The 22,630-nt window shown below is 41.9% G+C and overlaps 1 protein-coding gene and 1 long non-coding RNA gene across 2 annotated transcripts in view; one reads left to right on the top strand and one right to left on the bottom strand.

Annotated features, from left to right (window-relative positions):
- Positions 1-2,787: 2,787 nt before the first annotated feature.
- The window catches only part of LOC129771764 (probable serine/threonine-protein kinase DDB_G0282963), a 482,877-nt gene continuing 463,034 nt past the window's right edge, over positions 2,788-22,630 (top strand). Inside the window, exons 1-2 of the mRNA XM_055775776.1 lie at positions 2,788-3,638; positions 17,334-18,452. Coding sequence (XP_055631751.1) covers positions 17,654-18,452 — 799 coding nt within the window. The 5' untranslated portion in view covers positions 2,788-3,638; positions 17,334-17,653. The remainder of the gene's footprint in view (positions 3,639-17,333; positions 18,453-22,630) is intronic.
- LOC129771766 (uncharacterized) lies at positions 3,189-4,286 on the bottom strand. The gene is made up of 3 exons (XR_008742473.1): positions 4,183-4,286; positions 3,864-4,041; positions 3,189-3,756 (listed from the first exon to the last, which is right to left on the bottom strand). It is a non-coding gene; the product is annotated as an uncharacterized LOC129771766 (long non-coding RNA).

Raw genomic sequence — 22,630 nt, 5'->3', positions numbered from 1 at the left:
TCCTTATATTCTCCTTTTCCTTTTCCTTCGCGAGAAATCAAATCCCTTCTTATTAACAATAGAATAAGGTGAAATGTAAATACATGTTAGATATAAGATAGGCTTAAGAATTGAGTGTAATGAATATGAGTGTGAATGTGAGAGTGAACATTGTCAACATATCCTTTTATCCCTTCCTTTTCCTGAAGAAAATATGTCACCCTTCTAAACTCGAGTAGACCGCGAGTAATCGGTTTTCTACACCATTAACATTAGAATTAAGGAAAAATGTTTATATATAAAGGGTGTGTCACATCAAATTGCATCACGGAAAAAACGCTGTAGAAATTTAATTTTTAGGAATTATATCTTCAGCTTTCGCTTATAATCAGATAAGAGTGTATAGATCACGTTGGCCATGCTTCACTGTCAATTTTTCGTAAATTTGGAAAAATGTCGTCGAACGAAAAAGAGCGTCGTGAATTAATCCTGTGCACTCATTTCAAGAATCCGGAGTTGTCACATCGGGACATCGGTAAGATGCTGGGAATCGTCCAATCCACGGTCAGAAGAGTACTAAAACAATACTTCGAGAACCTAACCATCGACCGGAAGGTGAAGAACGGCAAAAATGGATGCTCCATCAGTGAAAAAGATCACAAGCGCGTAGTTAAGCAGTTTAGACGTGATCCGAGAAGTTCGGTCCGGGATGTCGCCAATAAGCTGAATTTGTCAAGTTCATTCGTCCAGCGGACCAAGCAGCGGGAGGGCCTGCGTACATACAAGGTTCAGAAGGCACCTAACCGCGACGAAAGGCAAAACATGGTGGGGAAGACGCGAGCCCGGAAGCTGTACATTGAAATGCTGACGAAGCCGCATTGCCTGGTAATGGACGACGAAACAGCTGCCGGGCCTGTTGTTCTTCTCCGCAGAGGACAAATTCAGCGTTCCGGAGGAGATTCGCAAGCAGAAACTATCCAAGTTTGCCAAAAAGTACATGGTGTGGCAAGCGATCTGCTCTTGCGGAAAGCGGAGCGCCCCCTTCGCGATGACCGGCACGGTAAACGGGCAGGTTTACCTTAAGGAGTGCCTACAGAAGCGCTTTTTACCACTATTGAAGCAGCACGAGGGCCCGACCATCTTCTGGCCGCATCTCGCTTCGTGCCACTATTCAAAGGACGTGTTGGAGTGGTACGAAGCCAACGGGGTCACCTTCGTGCCAAAGGAAATGAACCCGCCCAACGCGCCGGAGCTTCGCCCAATAGAGAAATATTGGGCGATTATGAAGCAGGCCCTCCGGAAGAACCCAAAAGTTGTCAAATCGTAGGCGGACTTCAAGAGAAAATGGATTTCTGTTCAAAAAAAAACTACAACCTGACGTTGTACAGAACCTTATGGACGGGGTAAAGAGGAAGGTGCGAGCATACGGGCTTGGGCTCGAAGTATGAATAAAAAGAAAATGCCAAAAGTTGTTTAATAGTTTTTATTTTACTGTCTAAAATTTTCAAAAGGATCGGTCTACTGGGCGAATTTCTACAGCGTTTTTTCCGTGATGCAATTTGAAGTGACACACCCTTTACTTGTAACAATACAGTCAGGAGTTTGGCTCCCTTAAACTTATGTAACTGAGCCTGTAAAAATAAACGATATAATAAAAAAATAAGGAAGTGAAGTTTTTTTTCACACACCAAGTTCCCCAAAAAGGTGCTGCTGTGGATGACAATCAGCGAGAAGGGGATGTCAAAGCCGCTCTTCTTTAGACCTGGACTGGCCGTGAACGAGGAAATTTATAGTGCGTGGAGCCTGCCGGAAGTTACGGTGTTCCGGCCGGATCTGGCGTCGGCCCGCCACTCGAAGCGATCGTTAGAGAAGGTGGAGCGGCTTAATATTGATGTGGTACCCAGGTCGTAAACCCGCCCAATATCCTCCAGATGCGTCTCATCGAGAATTTCTGGGCGAACCTGAAGCGTAAAATCTACTCCAACAATTTTGTTGCGAAAACTGAGAAGGAATTGATAAATAAAACGAAGGAAAACTCAAAAACATGCCTACCCGAATGTTTTCATCCACCATGGCGAATGTTCCGGTTTACTGCCGGAAGCCGCTCACAAGGGTGTAGATTTTTTTTTTGCAAGTAAGCTAATATAATTACCTTCCAAGGGAAATTTATCGAACTCAATTATCTGTCTTAGTTTTTTTTTGTATCACCATCCGAAAAAAGTCCATTTTTTATGCAAACGTTAAACGGTTACAGGATCAATCACAGGATTAGAACCAATCTCAAGACTTGGAGTATTTTCAGTTGCTTTTTGACAATAGTCATCATTTCGGTCAAGAATGAAAATAGTTACGCAAGCTTGAAAGTGTCGCAATAACTATCGACTCACCCTTTATCTCGCACATTACATGGAAAGTTAACAGTTACAGTTCTACAATCATGAACAACTTCTTCTAATTCTTATAATTTTAGTTAGTTCTTGAGAGTAAATGGGATTCTTTATACCTTTATACCTTGTTGATTGGACTAAACAAATACTATCCCTATCACTTGCAATAAAATTTCTAGGAAGGATTGTCTTATCGGAAGCAATGGTTAAGATCGAAGCCAAGCGAAGAAGCCAAAGAGCACTATTCGTCATCGATCTGTCCGGCCGAATCACTCTGCGCATCCCTAGAACACTTCAGATACTTACAAACCATCCACTCGGCGACGATTTCACGAGAGGAGCAAGCGCAAGCCAACGTAAACGTAGCCTGCGCGTAAAAGTACTAGTATAGTTCCTCGGCGAGAGTGAAATTGGCCAAATTGTGTCTACTCGCAGCGCATTGGTGCGTTCCTGTGTGCCACCAAACATTACATTTTTTTCTCGGAAAAAGTCACTTCGGTCGGGTCTCGCGATTTCCCCTGCTGAACGGTTCGGATCAAGTGCGGTTAAACGGCGTGAAAATCTCCTGATCCCTGATAACGGTTACCGATAGCCCGATATCGTCTGTGTCCGGTGCTGAGCGGGAAGTGGCGTTCGCAGAGGCGCCGGGCACGATAAAATGGGCGATAAATGGCGCCCTCGTGGAGGAATTTTCGTTGTCGCGCTCCTCGATGGATGGTGCCAAGGAAAAAAGTGCGAAGATGTTGTTAAACTTGCTCACCCTTTTGCCTATCTGTGGGAGAAAGGTGATTCTAACCTCACTTTCCCGCTGAGTGCGCTCGTTCGCGATTGGTGATTGTGATTCGGTTCGGTAATTGATCATAAGCGTAATTTCGCCGAAGAGTTGTTTATTGTCAAGTGCTCAAAATCAATACAGATGTTTGTCAGCTAGAGCGTGTGGTAATGGTCCACGATAACTAGTTAAAATTCGTTTAGATCTAGGCTAAAACGCGAGACGATTTATTTATATGTGCAAAAATAGAAGAATATAAAAAGGCCTAAAATATTTCAGCACCAGCAGCGCGCGCGGCTCCACGTTCCATACATACATAGCCGACCAAATATTAATGAAGCAAAATAAAAATAAACATCAAAACAGCATAATAAAACTCCAACTATAGAACAACTGGGAGCAGATTAGAGTAGTAGCGTTTGCCAGCGGCACTTCCGAAGGATCACTTAGCCGCTTCGTTCCGTTGTGATTGTGAATCGGTGGCGACAATGTGAATGATGGTATGTGTGCTATACCTTTTTAGTGGTTAATAACAGTGATGCCAATTTGGGAACTTAAAGAATTTCGTATATGGCACTCTCAGATTCAAGTACACTATGCTAAGTATTTCGAACGCATCTAAACGAATAAATGAGAAATGATATGACATAAATAACTAAATTCATTTGAACATACTCTAACCGATACATTATACGAACCGTTGGGACTGGTTGAGAATCACTTACAAAAATACTATTTGGCGCCCCTGTAATCCTCTGTATGGTCTAGAGCACGAGAGAAAGCACGCATATTTGGCCACTTCTCGCTAGAGTGGTGCGGCGGTTGTGAACTGTCGCAGAAACCCGAACTCGAAACGCCGAACCGTCAGTTAGTCAGTGGGTGGTGGGCAATGGAGACGCCTGGCTGAAATTGTACGGGAAAAACGAGGGGAAAAGCATTGCGTACATGTTTACGTTTTACGGCGAATAGATGTTTTTTTATGAACATCATCGCTTACACATCTCGGCCAGCAGAGGTCGAGCCGAGGAGTTCGCTATAACTCACCCGTAGCCGAAAGGAGTCCTTCTCGCGAACTGCGTGTATGTGAAGATATCTGTTTTTACCGATGCTGTTTTGAGGGCTGCTTTCATCATGCAGTCGCCGCACTGAGCGAGACGCGAGTTATTATTAGTGTCGTCTCGTGGAAAACGGTGAGAATATAGCAATGACAAGCAACATATTTATTTGCATATGCAAATTTAATGCACATGCGAGAGTCATCTTTCTTCGCATTGGCAGTGCACATCGCGCATGTGGTGTTTGTACAATAGCTGGCTGGCTGTGTGTAGGTCAGGGTTGAATCAATGAAATTGCACAGAAACTAGAGCGGTTGCATTTTATTAACGGTTACTTGTATTCATTTACCAGAAGATTCTGTTTTTTTGCTTGAGACACTGTTAATTTTTTTTTGTTTGGCTGAAGATGTGATGTTATATCATTTTCAAAACATCAGTCGAATATCCTACATTGATGTTGCCAAGAATGTAATCAGTTTCGCGGTATTTTCTGTTTATGGAATGGGAACGAATTACAGAGGAGAGAAAGTTGTTTGGTTGTGATTATTGACTTGAATGAAGAAGACCTTAGATCGACATAAAATTATCAGATCAGACTGTTTTGAGTTGCACATCAATAGCAAGAGCAGTGAATCTGGGTACGCAGGGATGTGTCCCGGGTCGAAATAGAAGAAAGGGCCTGGCCGGGTAAGGCAGTAAAAAGTGCCCCCAAACCAAATCATCAGCTGTATACAAATATTGTATAGGATACTAACTGACCCGGCAAACTTCGTCCCGCCTAAAATTTGTTTTTTGTTATCAATAGCTTCAATAGCTTCACGTTTTCTTACTATAAGCAAATTCATCGGTTCAATCGCAGAACTGTTTATTGATTGATCTTCTAATCGACCCCGTTGAATTTACCTTTCGCTATAAAATTCCTAGTATTTCTAACAATACTCATTTTTATAATATCAGATTATATTCAGACACAATTCTCGTTCAAGATTTTTCAACCACTCGCAAATAACATGTTTCTCCATTACACGGAATAAATGTTTTATACAGAAAATATGATAGAATGAAGACAGACAAGCCTTCACGTGCCAAATTTGGCTTGATTAGTTTTTGAGTTATGTAGAAATTCGGGGAGCCCCCCTTTAGAGATGTGGAGGAGTGTCGAACTACCATAGAAACGTTTATCGATCCTTAAAACCTCCATATGCCAAATATGGTTCCGTTTGCTTGATTAGTTCTCGAGTTATGCAGAAATTTGTGTTTCATTGTTGACGTAGAACTACGCTGTTATTTTATTCAAGTCGCTTGTTTATAACTTCGGATATTATTTTATAATGCTGGAATTTTAGAAATAACTGTTTAGTAGAAATCGCCCTGAAATGGTATTTTAAATTGTAGAATCAGTTGTCGATAATTGATTGATGATTCATTCTCGCCGAACAATACACTAGCCCTATCGTATGTCACAATTTGTTTCATGTCATTGCATTGAAAATTTACCTCGAACGCTATTCCGGTGGCCTTTTTCGCAATTGACATAGACTCAGCTGTAGTCGATTATATACTTGTTGCACCAGTACCATTATTCCACATCATATAACTACATCCATATATCTTTGGCACCGTATGGAAACAACAACAAGAACAATATTCGCAAGTATCAAATATCATGCTACCTGTTATTTAGTATTGCCTCATTGGAATCGCACCTCTAGGAATCGTTCGTACAACGTAAATCAAGCGCAAAACAAACGTTTGTTATAGCATGCATACAGAGCCATATATTGGGGGCTCAAAGCTTCTAGAAATATAAACACTTCTCATCATTTTGCGCTATTCTCAAAAAAACGCTTCTGGAAATATTGACTGATCTCGAAAAAAGTTGCATTACTTTCTCATGCTAAAGATAAGCGCTGCTGTCATGCTTAATGGAGAAAGTTTTGCTACTGGCGAGCGAAACCAAATCACATACAAAATTCCAGAACGATATTTACTTTCATGGTGACTAAATAAACAAAATAATCTCTTTCTGTTAATCTCAACAACTTCGAAAAGAGTAGCATTGCTGAATATTTGCCTCAGCAGAAATTCATTACTAATACCCTTTCCCTCCCACTATATTTCCTCCTTGTTTAAATTTATTATTACGGCTGCATAACTTGCACCACCAATGCACACGGGAGCAGATACAAATGGGGTTTCAGCGTAGCGAAGATGTACTATTTTTACGTACGGGTTATGAAGCACGCACGTACGCACACAAATATCCATATATCGATGGCTTGAAGCATCTAAATATACACACATTTATCTCCGTTTTGCGCTCTTCTCAACAGCCTTTTCTATTAATATTGCCTGTCTAGATTAGTTGTTAGCTGTTAGCCTTGGTGGAAAGAGTTTTGCTACCGCCATGCGAAACCAAATCAGAGGCATAATTCCAGAACAATTATTTTCTTGGTGAGCCGACGATAGCCTAACTTGATGATTCCCCACACAATTGTGTAGCTCAAAACAATAATGCAATGGCATCAGTTTGATGCAATGATTGCAATGCAATGTGTGTGAGTAACTTGGTCGCGTCCACCCCAATTGCTTTGAGAAAGGCACTCGATCCCTCGCCATCCAGCTCGCCCAGCAAAGGTGTTGTCCAGTCGGTGTCTTTACGAAGAATGAACGTTTGCCTCAATTAAATTCTTTGTTTTTAAGAGGCTTTAAACTTTGCAGTTCATTGTCCTCTAAGCTTGCCTCAGCGAGATCCACTGTTTATAGGCACTGTAGGCAAATATTCCCCTTCGTTCTTCTTTTTTTCCTTTGTTCACGGAGATAGTGATCCCCGATAATCGTTTGATTAATCGAATACTTCCTACAGAAATCGATTATTAATCGAACGAATACTGCACAACCAATAATCGAAGCGAACGAATAATTTACGTCGATTAATCGACTCCAAACTCAGAGAGAAAAAAACTTACGGCCGCTGCAGTTTTATCCTGAAAGTTCGTAAACAAAGCTCAATGCCGTCAACGTGAATTGAGCTTCGTTTACGACTTTAGGGGTGAGTAAAAGATAATAATTGATTTTCAGGCGGAATGAACACTTTTTTTGATTCCATATGGCTTTCTAGCAAAAGAGAAATAATAATCTAACTAATTATTTCTCTCAGTGTGGCGATTAATCGATTACTCGATAATTTGGGCCGATTAATCGTATCGAATAACAAACTGCTGAAAACTATTCGATTAGCTGATGAACGATTAACTTCAAAAATCGGGGATTTTAAATCTTTCGATTTCCCCTTCGTTGCTCGTTATTGACAGCTCTGTTTGGGAAATCACACAAATGGACAGAACAAATGTATGGGGAAATGAGATTGCTTCCAATTTTCGTCAATTTAAACCATATACAGACTATGGGATTGTAATGTATAGCATATCAACCAAATTTTAGAGAATTTTCGATTCGATTGGTATGTAAATCGTGAAAATCCGTTCACAGCAAAGATAGTTATTAACGTTAGCTTTATTTAAAAACGTGACCTGATTGTTTCTGATTTGGCACCCTTAATGTAAGACGTAGTTCTACGTCAAAAAGTCACAGGAGGGTTGTGTCCGAGACACGACCGCATAGTCGACGTAGGATAACGTTAGGCTATTTGTTGATTTTCGATATGTTTGAAGAATTACATCGTTAAACTCTTTGATATTGATTTGGTGTCTCTGGAAAGAGCCGTTTTGTTTGGTTGTTGAGTATTGTTTGTTCACTCCACCAGTGTTTACCGAGTGATGATGATAGAAGGATGGTAAATAGTCGTTGGATTATTTTAATTCGTTTATTTTTACAGGCTCAGTTACTTAAGTTTAAAGGAGCCGAATTCTTAAATATATTTTTAAAACTATATATATATATATAGAAACAATTTTCTTACATCTATGGTTAGTAAGGTGGAAAACCGATTACTCGCGGTGTACTCGAGTTTAGAAGGGTGACATATTTTTAGGAGAAGGATGGGATATAAGGAAATTGTAACAATGTTGATGAGCACTCAATTCTTAAATCTATTCGTATATCTATAGTTTATTTACATTTCAACTTATTCTACTATTTATAGCAAGGGGACGAATTACCCGCAAAGGAAGGAAAGGAGGGTATAAGGATGTAGGGACAATCACACACGAAGATCTATAGCTTTAAGGAAAACATATATATGGGACATGTAATCAAGGTCTAACCGAGCCAACACATCTCTCACCGGCACATTGGGCTGTCTTCCTCGGGCCCGAAGGGAGTTTTCTAAATTCGATCTGGCGACCAGATACACCTCGCACGACCAAACAATGTGCTCGATGTCGTGATAACACATCGCCACAAACGCAGAGATTGCTGCTGGCAAGATTGAAACGAAAGAGTAGTGCATCTAACGAACAGTGATTGGACATGAGTCGGGAGAAGGTGCGGATAAAGTCCCGACTCAAGTCTAGACTTTTGAACCACGGTTTGAGGCTAACCTTAGGGATAATCGAGTGAAACCACCGGCCCAATTCATCTTCATTCCACTTGCGTTGCCAGTTAGCGATGGTATTTTTGCGAACTAAAGAATAAAATTCATTGAAGGCGATTTGACGCTGATAAATATCGCCTTCAATTGCACCTACCTTTGCCAATGAGTCAGCCCTCTCATTACCCGGAATTGAGCAATGTGAAGGGACCCAGACAAAGGTAATGACATAACAGCGTCTGGATAAAGCACTCAAAATTTCTCGTATTCTCTCAAGGAAGTACGGCGAGTGCTTTTCCGGCCTCACTGAACGGATAGCTTCGACAGAGCTAAGACTATCCGTTACAATGTAATAGTGTTCAACAGGTCGTGAGGCGACGCTGTCCAGCGCCCAGTATATCGCTGCCAATTCAGCAAAGGATTCTGAAGACTGTGTGAGGTGCTAAAAAATACGTTGAACACTCCAAATCCTGTGGACTCATTCATAGAGGACCCATCAGTAAAGTATATATTATCACAATTGATACGCCCATACTTTGCATTGAAGATTGTAGGAACGAACCCCAATCTAAGATAATCTGGATTTTCATGGATTTTCTCCTTCATGAACAGATCGAAATGTACAGAGGAATTGATGTAGTCAGCAACACAAACACGGTTGGGAATATACGAAGAAGGAACAACCTGCATAGAGGTGAATTCATGATATGAATTCATGAATCCAGAATGAAAATTTAGCTCGATCAATTGCTCAAAATTTCCGATCACCAATGGATTCATAACCTTACACCGGATGAGGAACCGAAGAGATAATAAATTGAAGCGATCTTTTAGTGGGAGTACGCCTGCCAAAACCCCGAGACTCATGGTATGCGTTGAGGGCATACATCCCAACGCAATACGGAGACAAAGATACTGAATTCGCTCGAGTTTAATGAGGTGTGTTTTGGCAGCTGATTGAAAACAGGAATTGCCATACTCCATCACTGAGAGAATAGTTGTTCGATACAACATAATAAGATCTTCGGGATGGGCTCCCCACCAGGTGCCGGTAAATGTACGGAGAAAGTTTATTCTTTGTTGACATTTTTTACTCAGATACCTAATATGGGCCCCCAAGTACATTTGGAGTCGAACCAGACCCCAAGATACTTGAATGACATAGCATGAGTGATCGGTTTACCCAAAAGTTGAAGCTTTGGTTTTGCTGGTCTATGCTTCCTAGAAAAAACAACCATCTCTGTTTTCTCCGTGGAGAATTCGATCCCTAGCCCAATGGCCCAGGTTGAAAAATTGTTCAAAGTATCTTGTAAGGGTCCTTGCAGGTCGGATTCGTTTGATCCTACGACAGACACCACTCCATCATCTGCAAGTTGTCTTAGGCTGCAATTTTGTGTAAGGCAATTGTCGATGTCGCTTACATAGAAGTTGTACAAAAGGGGGCTTAAACATGAGCCCTGGGGGAGTCCCATGTAAGAGACCCGACTTACTGCCGAATCTCCGTGAGAAAAGTTCAAATGTTTCTCACAAATCAAGTTATATAACATATTATTCAATAGAGGCGGCAGACCCCGAGAGTGTAATTTGTCTGACAAAACCTCTATTGAAACAGAATCAAAGGCCCCCTTTATGTCCAAGAATACTGAAGCCATTTGTTTTTTTTCGGCGTAAGCCATTTGAATTTCTGAAGAAAGCAACGCAAGACAACCATTCGTCCCCTTGCCCCTGTGGAACCCATATTGTGTATCTGAGAGTAGGCCATTCGTTTCAACCCATCGATCAAGGCGAAACAAGATAATTTTCTCCAACAATTTCCGTATACAAGACAGCATTGCTATTGGGCGGTACGAATTGAAGTCGGACGCGGGTTTTCCGGGCTTTTGAATAGCTATAACTCGTACTTGTCTCCAATCAGCTGGAACAATATTATGCTCCAGAAACCGATTGAATAAGTTCAACAAGCGATGTTTCGCCACATCAGGGAGATTTTTCAGCAAGTTGAACTTAATTCTATCCGATCCCGGAGCAGAATTGTTATATGAAAGGAGAGCAAGAGAGAATTCTACCATCGAAAACTCGGAATCAAGATCGCACCTATCTTGTGGTATATCTCGAATAATTCTTTGCACAGGAGCGGAATCAGGACAAACCTTCCGTGCAAAATTCAAAATCCATCGATGTGAATATTCTTCGCTTTCATTCGTTGAAGAGCGATTTCTCATGTTTCGAGCCACTTTCCATAATTTTTTCATTGACGTTTCTCGTGACAAACCTCCCACGAAATTTCGCCAATAAGCACGTTTTTTCCCTTTGATCATATTTTTAAATTGATTTTCAAGGTCCAAATACGTCTGAAAATTTTCAGGGGTTCCACGTTTCCGAAAAGCTTTAAATGCATTCGATTTTTCTACATGAAGCTTGGAACATATGCTATCCCACCATGGATTGGGAGGCCTTCGACGAATAGTGGAACCTGGGATGGGTTTCGTTTGAGCGCGAACCGCGCTGTCATAGATCAAACGAGAAAGGAAGTTATACTCCTCCAATGGAGGTAAACCATCTCTGGAATTGATGGCTAGAGCAATCGCGTCCGAATATTTTTTCCAGTCAATGTGTCTTGTGAGGTCATATGCCATGTTTATAGATTCAGAAGAATTCGACCCAATGGTGATGGAAATTTTGATTGGCAAGTGATCACTACCGTTGGGGTCCTGGATTACATTCCACTTGCAATCTAACGATAGTGAATTCGAGCAAAGCGAGAGGTCAAGAGCACTTGGTTTAGCAGGAGGTTTAGGAACACGTGTTGTTTCCCCAGTATTCAAAACGGTCATATTGAAGCTGTTACAAAGGTCATATATCAACGATGAACGATTGTCGTCGTACTGTTCCCCCCAGGCAGTTCCGTGAGAGTTGAAGTCTCCCAAGATCAATCGTGGCTCAGGAAGAAGTGAGCACATGTCAACAAGTTGCTTGCGGCTAACCGCAGCTCTCGTAGGCCAATACAAGCTAACAATACAGAGGTCTTTTCCTCTGATGTTTGCATGACAAGCAACAGCTTCAATCCCTCCAATAGGTGGAAGGTCAATTCGAAAAAATGAGTGGCACTTATTGATCCCCAATAACACCCCTCCGTATCTGTCATCACGGTCCAAGCGTATAATATTGAAATCATGGAAAGAGAGATCATCTCGCGAAGAAAGCCAAGTTTCGGACAGAGCAAAAACATCACAATTGAACTTATGAATTAAAAATTTGAATGTATCCAATTTAGGGATAAGACTACGACAATTCCACTGTAAAACAGTGATATCTCCGACCTCTCTATTTGAATTAGACATCAAGAGAGATAATCATTGCAAGGAGGGGCCATGTTTGCATCAATTGTTGCAAAATTGTCTTTAATACTGGAAGCATTGAGATGACAATGGTTCTGATGGAGTCGGAAACATTAAAACACTTGAAGATTTGATCCAAAAGGTCAGACAACTTTATAAATCCCGATTGGGAAGTTGAGCTGGACGGAAAAACAGGGACAGTTGGGGTTTTTGATGTCCCCTCGAGTGCTGGGTCGTTCGAAGGTGAACTGTTCCCATGGAAGCCAGGAGGAACCTGATTTTGCTTGTCCGCTGCACTCGATATTTTAGGCAAGCTAACTGGGGGTATCACCGAGGGGACTTGTTCTTGAACTTTGGGAGTGGTCACATTTTTGCGCCGGGGATTCCCTTTGAAAATAAACGGTGTGCCCCCGCTAGCTGTGTCCGCTTCCATTTCATCAACTGGCAACGTGGAAAAGGTATTGTGTGTTGAGATTGGTTGTTGTTGTTGTTGGGCCAGAGGAGAAGTGCCCTTTAAAATTTCCGCAAAAGTGCGCTTCGAGCGTTCCTTTAAAGAGCGCTTCTGTTTCTCCCAGCGACTCTTGTAAGTTTCACAAGCTGAGAGCGCGTGTGGGGATCCTCCGCAATATGGACACTTATGCTCAGTCGCACTGCAGGATTTCCCCTCATGTTGCTCTCCGCAAGTGGCACAGCGCTCCTTGTTGGCACAATAATCTGAAGTGTGACCAACTGACTTGCATTTGTTGCAAGTCATGGGCTTTGGCACGAAGAGTCGCACAGGTAGTCTCAATTTGTCCACCATAACGTAGTCAGGGAGGGCGGCACCAGCAAAGGTGACTCGAAACGAGTCTGACGGCGTAAATTTAGTTTGGTCCCCATCATGGGAGAGTTTCCCGAGTTGGCGACAGTCCAAGATCTTTACTTCCATTGAGGGAAGCTTCTTGATCTTGCCTTTTCCTTCTTTTTTTATTTGTTCGCTCGTCAGACCCGTTTCAGTTATCACCCCCTCAATTTCTACGTTATGGGAGGGTATAAATGTTCTATATTCGAGAGTGAAGTGTTGGTCAGCAACAATCTCGTTTGCGTGTTTCCGTTCATTCACGACAACCCGCAATTTGTTCGGTCTAACCCTGCGAATTTCAGATACAGAAGATCTTTCCAGATCTGAATCACGTTAAGGCTTTTTCCTTTTGGTTTTGGCCGGAGGAAAACAACCCACGGGCCAGTTCCAGGTGCATCTTCTGGATAAACTCTGACACGTGGAGCGGAGACAACAGAGGGAGAAGACGAGGACGAGGACGAGGACGAGGATTGGGTTGGATCGGAAACATCAGAAGGGGGAAGCGAAATCGATGATGGGAGAAGGGGAGTGGAAGTAACAGTGGGTTCAGAAGGGAGGCTTGCTATTTTCTTAGAGGGGGGCTTGGAAGGATGAGCAGATTCGTCCCCAGAAGAATTATCTTCTTTTTGAGGGACTCGTTTATGTTTTTTCCCAGATCTTGAATGGGGTTCATTATCGGAGATCTCCATCTCTGGAGATCCTCCACTATTCTCCATTTTACAAAAATTTTTGTCTTATTTCTAATCTATTATTGATTTTAACAATAATCTCAAAAAAAAAAACAAAACAAACAAACAAAAAAATATGATGATAATATTAAGCAATGAACATATGAGTTGAACAATAATATTAATATTAAATATGTGTACCTTAATATAAAAGTTGTTCCGATACTGCGCTCTACTGCCCTAACCAGGGAGAGACAGAGGCTACGCGCTATGGATCAACACAATAGCGCAAGAATAGCTCACACGGTCACTTGATGATAATTCCTGTTAACGACAGCCACACGATGGCGATCCCGTTATGCCAATGTTCAACAGCCGCCAAGGGCTGCAAGCTGCAAGAGCGCTGCTTCCTTTGTTCCACTTCACAAAAGGTCAATTCGAAAGCGGACAGCAATGACCTTCACTCGTACACTATACCAATCGCACAATAGTAAAAGTGGCAACGCACAATAACGACACTGAACTTTACTCGTCAAGAGTTGGATAGCGAATGAGTCGTTGGATGGTGCGTATCAGATAAAAGATACCGAAGTGGAACGATATATGATGAAAACCGCCCTCTGTGATCCTAGACGAAATGCCTCCTGTGTTATGTATAGATGAAATAAAAAAAAACACTCACCAATATAATATAAGATAGTTGTTGATACCGAACACAATTATCAATATTTCTCATCAGTAAAAACATGTTACTTTAATATAGGGAAAACAAATTTGAAATGGAAAGGTAATTTTCTTTTATAATTTCTACTTTCTGAGTGTTTATTAAACCCAATGCGAATTTTAATTGGACTAACAATAATGTTATACTATATGTAGAGCATATGGGATATCACTTTTTCTAATATTTCTTCACTTTTCGAATTTTTCTCGCCGTATAAAATTTGCTTGGGTGAAAATGAACACAACAAAACGGACAGCTTAAACCAAAGAACCCGTTCTCAAGCGGGAACACCCCTTGGTTTTCATTTATGAAAATTGAAATAAATCGTTTCATATATTAAGTCATTTTTAGCGCAACTGCTACCCTATGCAATTTTACACTTACACGATCGGTCATTGATATGAAATTTCAAGAAGCAACAAACATCAATGTTCCAAATTTGCATTTTATTTGCTAGTATTATCACTCACCTTACTTGCAATACCAAGATGCCCCCGACTTGCATATAAGCGTTTGAAATTGGACAATTTTCACGATGTGCTCGATTTTAGAATTTCAATTTGTACCCCAATATGTTCTCGAAAGACGTAATCCTACGTCAAAACACGAGCTCTCCAAAAATGCGACCGATCAGCACGGGAGCAGATACTCGAATGATGAGAAATCCAAAAATGCTACCGTCCTTTTATATCAGTTGGTATGTGAGAAATAGGCGCCCCCCACTCGCTCACCATGCAAATATTTGACTTATCGGGGAACGAAAGAATCTAATCCACAGCACAGCATAGATTATATGCCAGCAAAGATTGCTTTTACGAATCGGCCAAACAGAACCCGGGATTTCTGTTTAGATAATTGATTTTGTAAACAAATCAATTCTACACGGTTGTCAATTTTGTGTGTAGCCACTAAATGTACTTACAGTACATACACCCGCAATAGGTTTGATGACAAAGAGAATGACTGGAATACAAACACAGTCATTTGCATAATATGTAACATTTTTGTGGCACACTGGCGTCAAAATGCTACTACTATTCAGAGCATATATGAAGTGAAGAAAATGAATTACGGGTGTGAGAAAATTTTCTGCAGAAGTTTCGTAACATTTGGAAACCTTGCCGTGTATTATAATCCCAAGAATTCGACGAACGGGAAATTTCGAACAGAAAAACCGTACGTTTTCCAATAAGAATTATGTGAATTACGTTGGTAATGGGTTTATTTTTCTATCGCCGCATGAATCATGAATTGTTAATATATTGGATCAAACTGAAAAACGATTTCATTAAAAATATATTATTTAGCACTTCGATGTTTATTTAAAATTATATTTGACGTAACTTTTGTCGATGTCTGGTCAACGAATATTCGCTCGATTAATCGAATACTTATAGACATTTCCTCGAATGAATCGGTTATTGCAATATGCCCCTACGAAAATTTTAGACATTTCTAGACGTGATATGATGGTTCCCTGTTAGTTGTTAGTAGAAAATGTAAAAATAAACAGTATTTTTGATCATAGTTTTATATAGTTTTTGTGGTAAGTGGAAAACAGTAAAATAAACTCTTTTGTTTCAAAACATAGTTGATAGTCCTGAGAAGGACTGGAATGGTTTAATGGGTTGTACGGAATCTGCTGTGTTTCAGTCGGATGTATCAGTTTAGTTTTGGGAGCGGTAGCTTTTACGGATTCACTGATGATTTCCTTGACTTTGGCGCCATCGGCTTCTGTGCGTCGATTTGCGAGGGTTTGATTGGCACCACCACGACGAGCTAAACGACGGATAGCGGGTGTGATACGATGCGATGCAATGCACTTCGATCCTCTGCCTCCTTTGCCGCATCCAATTGTAGATGTGAAGAGAAGCGCACCAGCAATGCACACTAGATTTAATTCGATGCTCTCCGCTGCTTCCTCTTCTTTGCTCCCTTTGCCGCTCCGCATCCATCGTTGGTTGCCGATGGCTTCCTCTCCTTTGCCGCACCGTATGGTGTTGGTTGATTTGTAGTGCTCTGCACACTAGAAGCACAGATGTTTGCCGATCTGAGCGTTGAACGAGAATGAGAAATCCAAAAATGCTACTGTCCTTTTATATCAGTTGGTATGTGAGAAATAGGCGCCTCCCACTCGCTCGCCATGCAAATATTTGACTTATCGGGGAACGAAAGAAGCGAAGCAGGCGGAAAAGAAATGACGTCAATTTCGACCAATCAGTACCGTTTGGATAGGGGTTGAGATTTGTTTTGATGTAAAAATCTCATCAATCCGTCATGAAATGACTGAGCAATAAGCGTTTGAAATTGGACATTTTTCACGATGCGAACGATATTCGTTTTTCAATTTGTACCCCAATATGTTCCCGAAAGACGTAATCCTACGTCAAAAATCTAAAGTTACCGGCACCCGAAAATCAGCACACCAGCCAACTCTAGAATCCCAGAGGGAAGCATGTGATTCGGCGGAATCAACGGATAGACGAAACAGAAAGTAAATGTCTAAATTTTCGAGTCCCGCACATGCGCTCAAGCGTTTGTTTTGACGGGATGACTCTTCGCCGCAAATGTGCCGTGAGTAACTCGTGCCAGACAGCCGCCCGGCGCGCCACATCTGACGGCCATTCAGAGAATGAGCGAGAAAAAGAGTGTGAAATGGCGGAAATTTTATGCCTCTTTCCGACTAATATCGAATTTGTGGGGCGACGTGATTTGGTGCGGCTTATATTTAGTGCCGAAAATTGTCTGGGAATGTTTTCAACTATTTTTAATTCCCAGAAAAGATCGGTAAACAACGATCGGTGATGAAATCGGGATGAATGAATGATCTGAATCGTATGAAACGTACACAATGTTTATACGTTTTGTATGTATGTTCCTGTAGATAACGGTGGTTGGATTTTACAAAAAATTCAGCTTATATCGTATGCCACACGGGCGGTTTGAAAATGCTTAATCGGATTTTTCAAATTATTCAACAAAACAATGCATTATCCAGGACGTTAGCATATATTTTCTGATAAAAGCGTTTATTTTAAATCACTCTAAAATATACATATTTATCTCTCTTCTGACAGGTGCATTTGTGGAATGAAGAAATAGTGCAAATCACGTGGCAATAATAATGTTCTTAAGAAGAAAATATCAGTGCAATCATTTAAATATCTCAGTGCGAGGCAAGGCGTGTGAATTCCTCGAAGTATCGCTTGAGAGCTTGAATCCACGCAAAAGTGTAGGCTTGCGGTGGCCACCCGGTAGGCAGTGTGGGTGTGTGTTGTGTTTCCCCCAAGTGTTCGCGACATCGGCAACGGCTCGGTAAGAACCAGCAGCCGCAGTGGCCCCCCAGAATGTGTCCAGTGGTGCCGCGGGGGCCAGCCGAACGTATGGGCTGATTGTTATGCTGCTGACGCTTTGGCTCTCGTCGGCAAGTCCCCTAGCGGTGCCATCAGTGGCACAGTCTCAGAATCATCGGAAGCAGCACGATATTAGCAGTGGTGCTGAGAAGATACCAATTGCCCCGACACCTACGATAAGTCACCATCAACAGCAGCAGCAGCAAGTTCAGCATCATGACCAGCGAAAAATTGATGCGATTTCATCGATTGATCTTATACGGTACTGGCCGGAAACTCCTCCGGATCTATACAATATTACCCTCAGTGCAATGAAGCAATACATCCGAAGTCAGCTGAATTCCACCGGAAAAGGCTTCCGTAAACGATCCCACCACCATCCGAATGCCGAAGTTGATTTCTACAAGCAATTTAAGGCATTCAATAATACTCAGTCCGCGTTTAGTTCTAACACAATAGGTTATAGCAAAAATAAGTCTTCCACCGCCAATGTCTCCGAAAGTACGCGTCCGTGGTTCAACGAATCGAATGTCACCAATTATCGTAAGATTATTCCAGAAGAACCGGACGGTTCACGAAATAGCATACAAGTTGACGATCCGATGGCATCTTTCGTCCATCCGCTAGGGAACCCAGCGGTGGGCAATGATCAGCTTAGTGGTTGTGGTGAAACGACTGGTAGTGTGGATACACATCCGCCTGTTAGTGGCGGAACCCCACTCCAGAATAAGGATTACAGCGTACTGATGGATGACCCGCGAGGCTATATAGTCGCTTCGTCATCCTATCCGCAGCGGCCGATGAAGACCACGAGATGGGATTCGACGTTCGTCAGACATAGAGGTAAGTGTATGATTTTTTATTTTTTTATTTTAGATCGATTTTCTGGTAAATCATGTATGTCACTTCAAACTCTCTCCAGTATGATAGTGACGACGGTCACTATCTTACTGGAGAGAGTTTCAACTTAGGGAAGGGTTCGATCACAGAAAACGTCTCAATAAAAGCAGAAAGAAACAACGGAAATTAATTATCTTCAACTTTGTATTGTCCAAGAGCAAACGGTGATGTTAATTCAAGGAATAAGGATGATTTTTCGTGTTCCATACTGCCGTTCTACACATAGTTGTCCCATGTTACTTTTTGTAAATTCTTACTTTTGTTCATAAAACGATGTTTTTATGCATAATCTTCCGGAAAACCACAAAAAAAATTATTGCTTGTTAAAAAAAACATCAAGCCAAATCGTGTTGATGTTCTAGGCATAACTGATCCACCATATATTTTTTGTAGATCCATAATAAAAGAATCAGTTCAAGTACAAGAATCTTATGTCACGCTTCCAGCAGGGCTAATACACTCATTTCTGGTATGGAAGAACGAACTAATTTTCAAACAAATTAAAAAAATAGTTTAACAGAACTCGTGTACACCTTGTTAGCGAATGCCTAATAACAATATTCTAGGTATAACTGTCACATTATGAATATTTAAGCCCATAATCAAACTTTATTGATTCAAGTGAGGGGAACCGTTTACATTTCATCAGACAATAGGTTACTGCTCATGAAAAACCGGTGTATTGCTAAATTGAAATGTTTAAAGCTTCTGGTACATTCCTCGCTAACAACTTGATGGAGCTGGATGTGCTATTCATCACTCCTCAAGCATTGTTCTCGAAGTTTTTTTTTCTCTTCTCCCCAACGAGTTGGTTTTTTTTTCTCGTGTGTTCTGTGGTGAATTAGTGCCCAAAGTGCCCAAAGCAGCCAGAACCGAGAAAGCAGCGCCTCTGCAGTGGTCTGGATCGGCGTCTGTAGTGAATTCATAACCATAACGGCATCGTCAACACGTGGTTGACGCTCAGTTGAGTACAACAATAACTTCTGCTATTGTGTTGTCTCCGTAGCGTGTGACTTTTGTGTCTCCCCTAATAGGGTAACAGAGCGCATATCGGAACAACAAATTTATGTGATTATTTTTATTTTATTTATGTTTTTTTTTAATTTTTTTTTACAAGTGAGATAAAAAAAATTGTAAAGCTAATAATCGTTCGTTCTAAGAATGGAGGAGGGTGGGGGTCTAGACATGGACATTTCAGACTCCCCCTCGCTTGCTCAAGCAGGGTGTAGTAAGTCCCTTAAACGGACTCCTATGCCCGAAGATTCTTCTTCTGGGGACGAGTCAACTCACACTACCAAGCCCCCCTCCAAAATAAAGACCTTTCCCCTGATTCCTCCAATACTTCCACCCAATCATCGACATCCCTTCCCCCCTCTGATGTTACTGTCCCCACTCAAACCTTGTCCTCGAATTCCTCTCCTATTGTTTCCGCTCCCCGTGTCAGGGTTTATCCGGACGATGCGCCTGGCGCTGGTCCTTGGGTTGTTTTTTTTCCGGCCCAAACCTAATGGTAAAGCCATGAGGGTCGTACAGATTATGACAGATCTGAAAAGATACACCTCTGTTTCCGAAATTTGCAAAGTAAGACCGAACAAACTGCGAGTTGTCGTGACTAACCGAAAGGACGCGAACGATATTGTTGCTGATAAGCATTTCATCCTCGAATATCGAGTTTTTATTCCCTCCCATAACGTAGAAATTGGGGGCGTTATATCTGAAACGGGTCTGACGTGCAAAACTATAGAAAGTATGGGAGTTGGCAGGTTCAAGAGGCTTCCTTCGATGGAAGTCAAAATCTTGGAATGTCGCCAACTGGGAAAAGTTACCCAGGAAGGAGTAGAAAAGAAATTTACGCTGTACGACTCGTTTCGAGTCACTTTTGCTGGTGCCGCCCTCCCTGACTACGTTATGGTGGACAAATTGAGGCTGCCGGTGCGACTCTTCGTGCCAAAGCCCATGACTTGCAACAAATGCAAGTCAGTTGGTCATACAGCAGCTTATTGCGCCAACAAGGAGCGCTGTGCCACTTGCGGAGAGCAACATGAGGGGAAATCCTGCAGTGCGACTGAGCATAAGTGTCCATATTGCGGGGGATCCCCACACGTGCTCTCAGCTTGTGAAACTTACAAGAGTCGCTGGGATAAACAAAAGCGCTCTTCGAAGGAACGCTCGAAACGCACTTTTGCGGATATTTTAAAGGGCGCTTCCCCACTGGCTCAACAACAACCATTACCACCAAACAATGTCTTTGCTTCACTGCTAGTTGACGAATTGGAAGCGGATACAGCTAACGAGGGCACACCGTTTATTTTCAAAGGGAATTCCTGGCGCAAAAATGTGTCCACTCCCAAAGTTCAACGACAAGTCCCATCGGTGGTACCCCATGTTAGCTTGCCTAAAATATCGAGTGCAGCGGACAAGCAAAATCAGGTTCCTTCTGGGTTCCGTGGGAATAGTTCACCTTCGAACGACCCAGCACTCGAGGGGACATCAAAAACCCCAACTGTCCCTTTTTTTGCGTCCAGCTCAACTTCCCAATCGGGATTTATAAAGTTGACTGACCTTGTGGATCAAATCTTCACGTGCTTTAATGTTTCAGATTCCATCAGAACCATTGTCATCTCAATGCTTCCAGTACTAAAGACAATTTTGCAACAATTGATGCAAACATGGCCCCTCCTTGCAATGATCATCTCTCTTGATGTCTAATTCAAATAGAGAGGTCGGAGATATCACTGTTTTACAGTGGAATTGTCGTAGTCTTATCCCTAAATTGGATACATTCAAATTTTTAATTCATAACTCCAATTGTAATGTTTTTGCTCTGTCCGAAACTTGGCTTTCTTCGCGAGATGATCTCTCTTTCCACGATTTTAATATTATACGCTTGGACCGTGATGACAGATACGGAGGGGTGCTATTGGGGATCAATAAGTGCCACTCATTTTTTAGAATTGACCTTCCACCTACTGGAGGGATCGAAGCTGTTGCTTGTCATGCAAACATCAGAGGCAAAGACCTCTGTATTTTTTTTTTTTTTTTTATCCAAAATATATATTTTTATTAAGGCTCATATGGCGTCAACCTGACGGGGCCGGGAGTTCAATATTTCGACAATGTTTGCCCTATAACTATGTTAGTAATATGTAACCGATTACTCGCGGTTGGCTCGAGGTTAGTATTACAAGTGTTTTCGTAATTGTGATGTTGCTGTCTTCAATGATCTGTACCTGTGCCCGACACGGGATACTTCCTATTGGGATGCAGCTGACCATTAATCAGCACGCCCCCCTAGTCTGTACCCCATATCTAGCGTGGTGCGTCTTCTCGAGGAATCCAGGATAGAAGGGTCACTGACCTCTGTATTGTCAGCTTGTATTTGCCTCCGAGAGCTACAGTTAGCCGCAAGCAACTTATTGACATGTGCTCACTCCTTCCTGAGCCACGATTGATCTTGGGAGACTTCAACTCTCATGGAACTACCTGGGGGGAACCGTACGATGACTGACGGAGTGGTGTCTGTCGTAGGATCAAACGAATCCGACCTGCAAGGACCCTTACAAGATACTTTGAACAATTTTTCAACCTGGGCCATTGGGCTAGGGATCGAATTCTCCACGGAGAAAACAGAGATGGTGGTTTTTTCTAGGAAGCATAGACCAGCAAAACGAAAGCTTCAACTTTTGGGTAAACCGATCACTCATGCTATGTCATTTAAGTATCTTGGGGTCTGGTTCGACTCTAAATGTACTTGGGGGGCCCATATTAGGTATCTGAGTAAAAAATGTCAACAAAGAATAAACTTTCTCCGTACAATTACCGGCACCTGGTGGGGAGCCCATCCAGAAGATCTTATAATGTTGTATCGAACAACTATTCTCTCAGTGATGGAGTATGATAGTTTCTGTTTTCAATCAGCTGCCATAACACACCTCATTAAACTCGAACGAATTCAGTATCTTTGTCTCCGTATTGCTTTGGGATGTATGCCCTCAACGCATACCATGAGCCTCGAGGTTTTGGCAGGCCTACTCCCACTAAAAGATCGCTTCAATTTATTATCTATTCGGTTCCTCATCCGGTGTAAGGTTATGAATCCATTGGTGATCTGAAATTTTGAG

This window comes from Toxorhynchites rutilus, chromosome 2 (genome assembly GCF_029784135.1).
Source record: "Toxorhynchites rutilus septentrionalis strain SRP chromosome 2, ASM2978413v1, whole genome shotgun sequence".
Lineage (NCBI taxonomy): Eukaryota > Metazoa > Arthropoda > Insecta > Diptera > Culicidae > Toxorhynchites > Toxorhynchites rutilus.
Note: the sequence above shows the minus strand (reverse complement) of the source record. Positions and strands in the feature narration are given on the sequence as shown.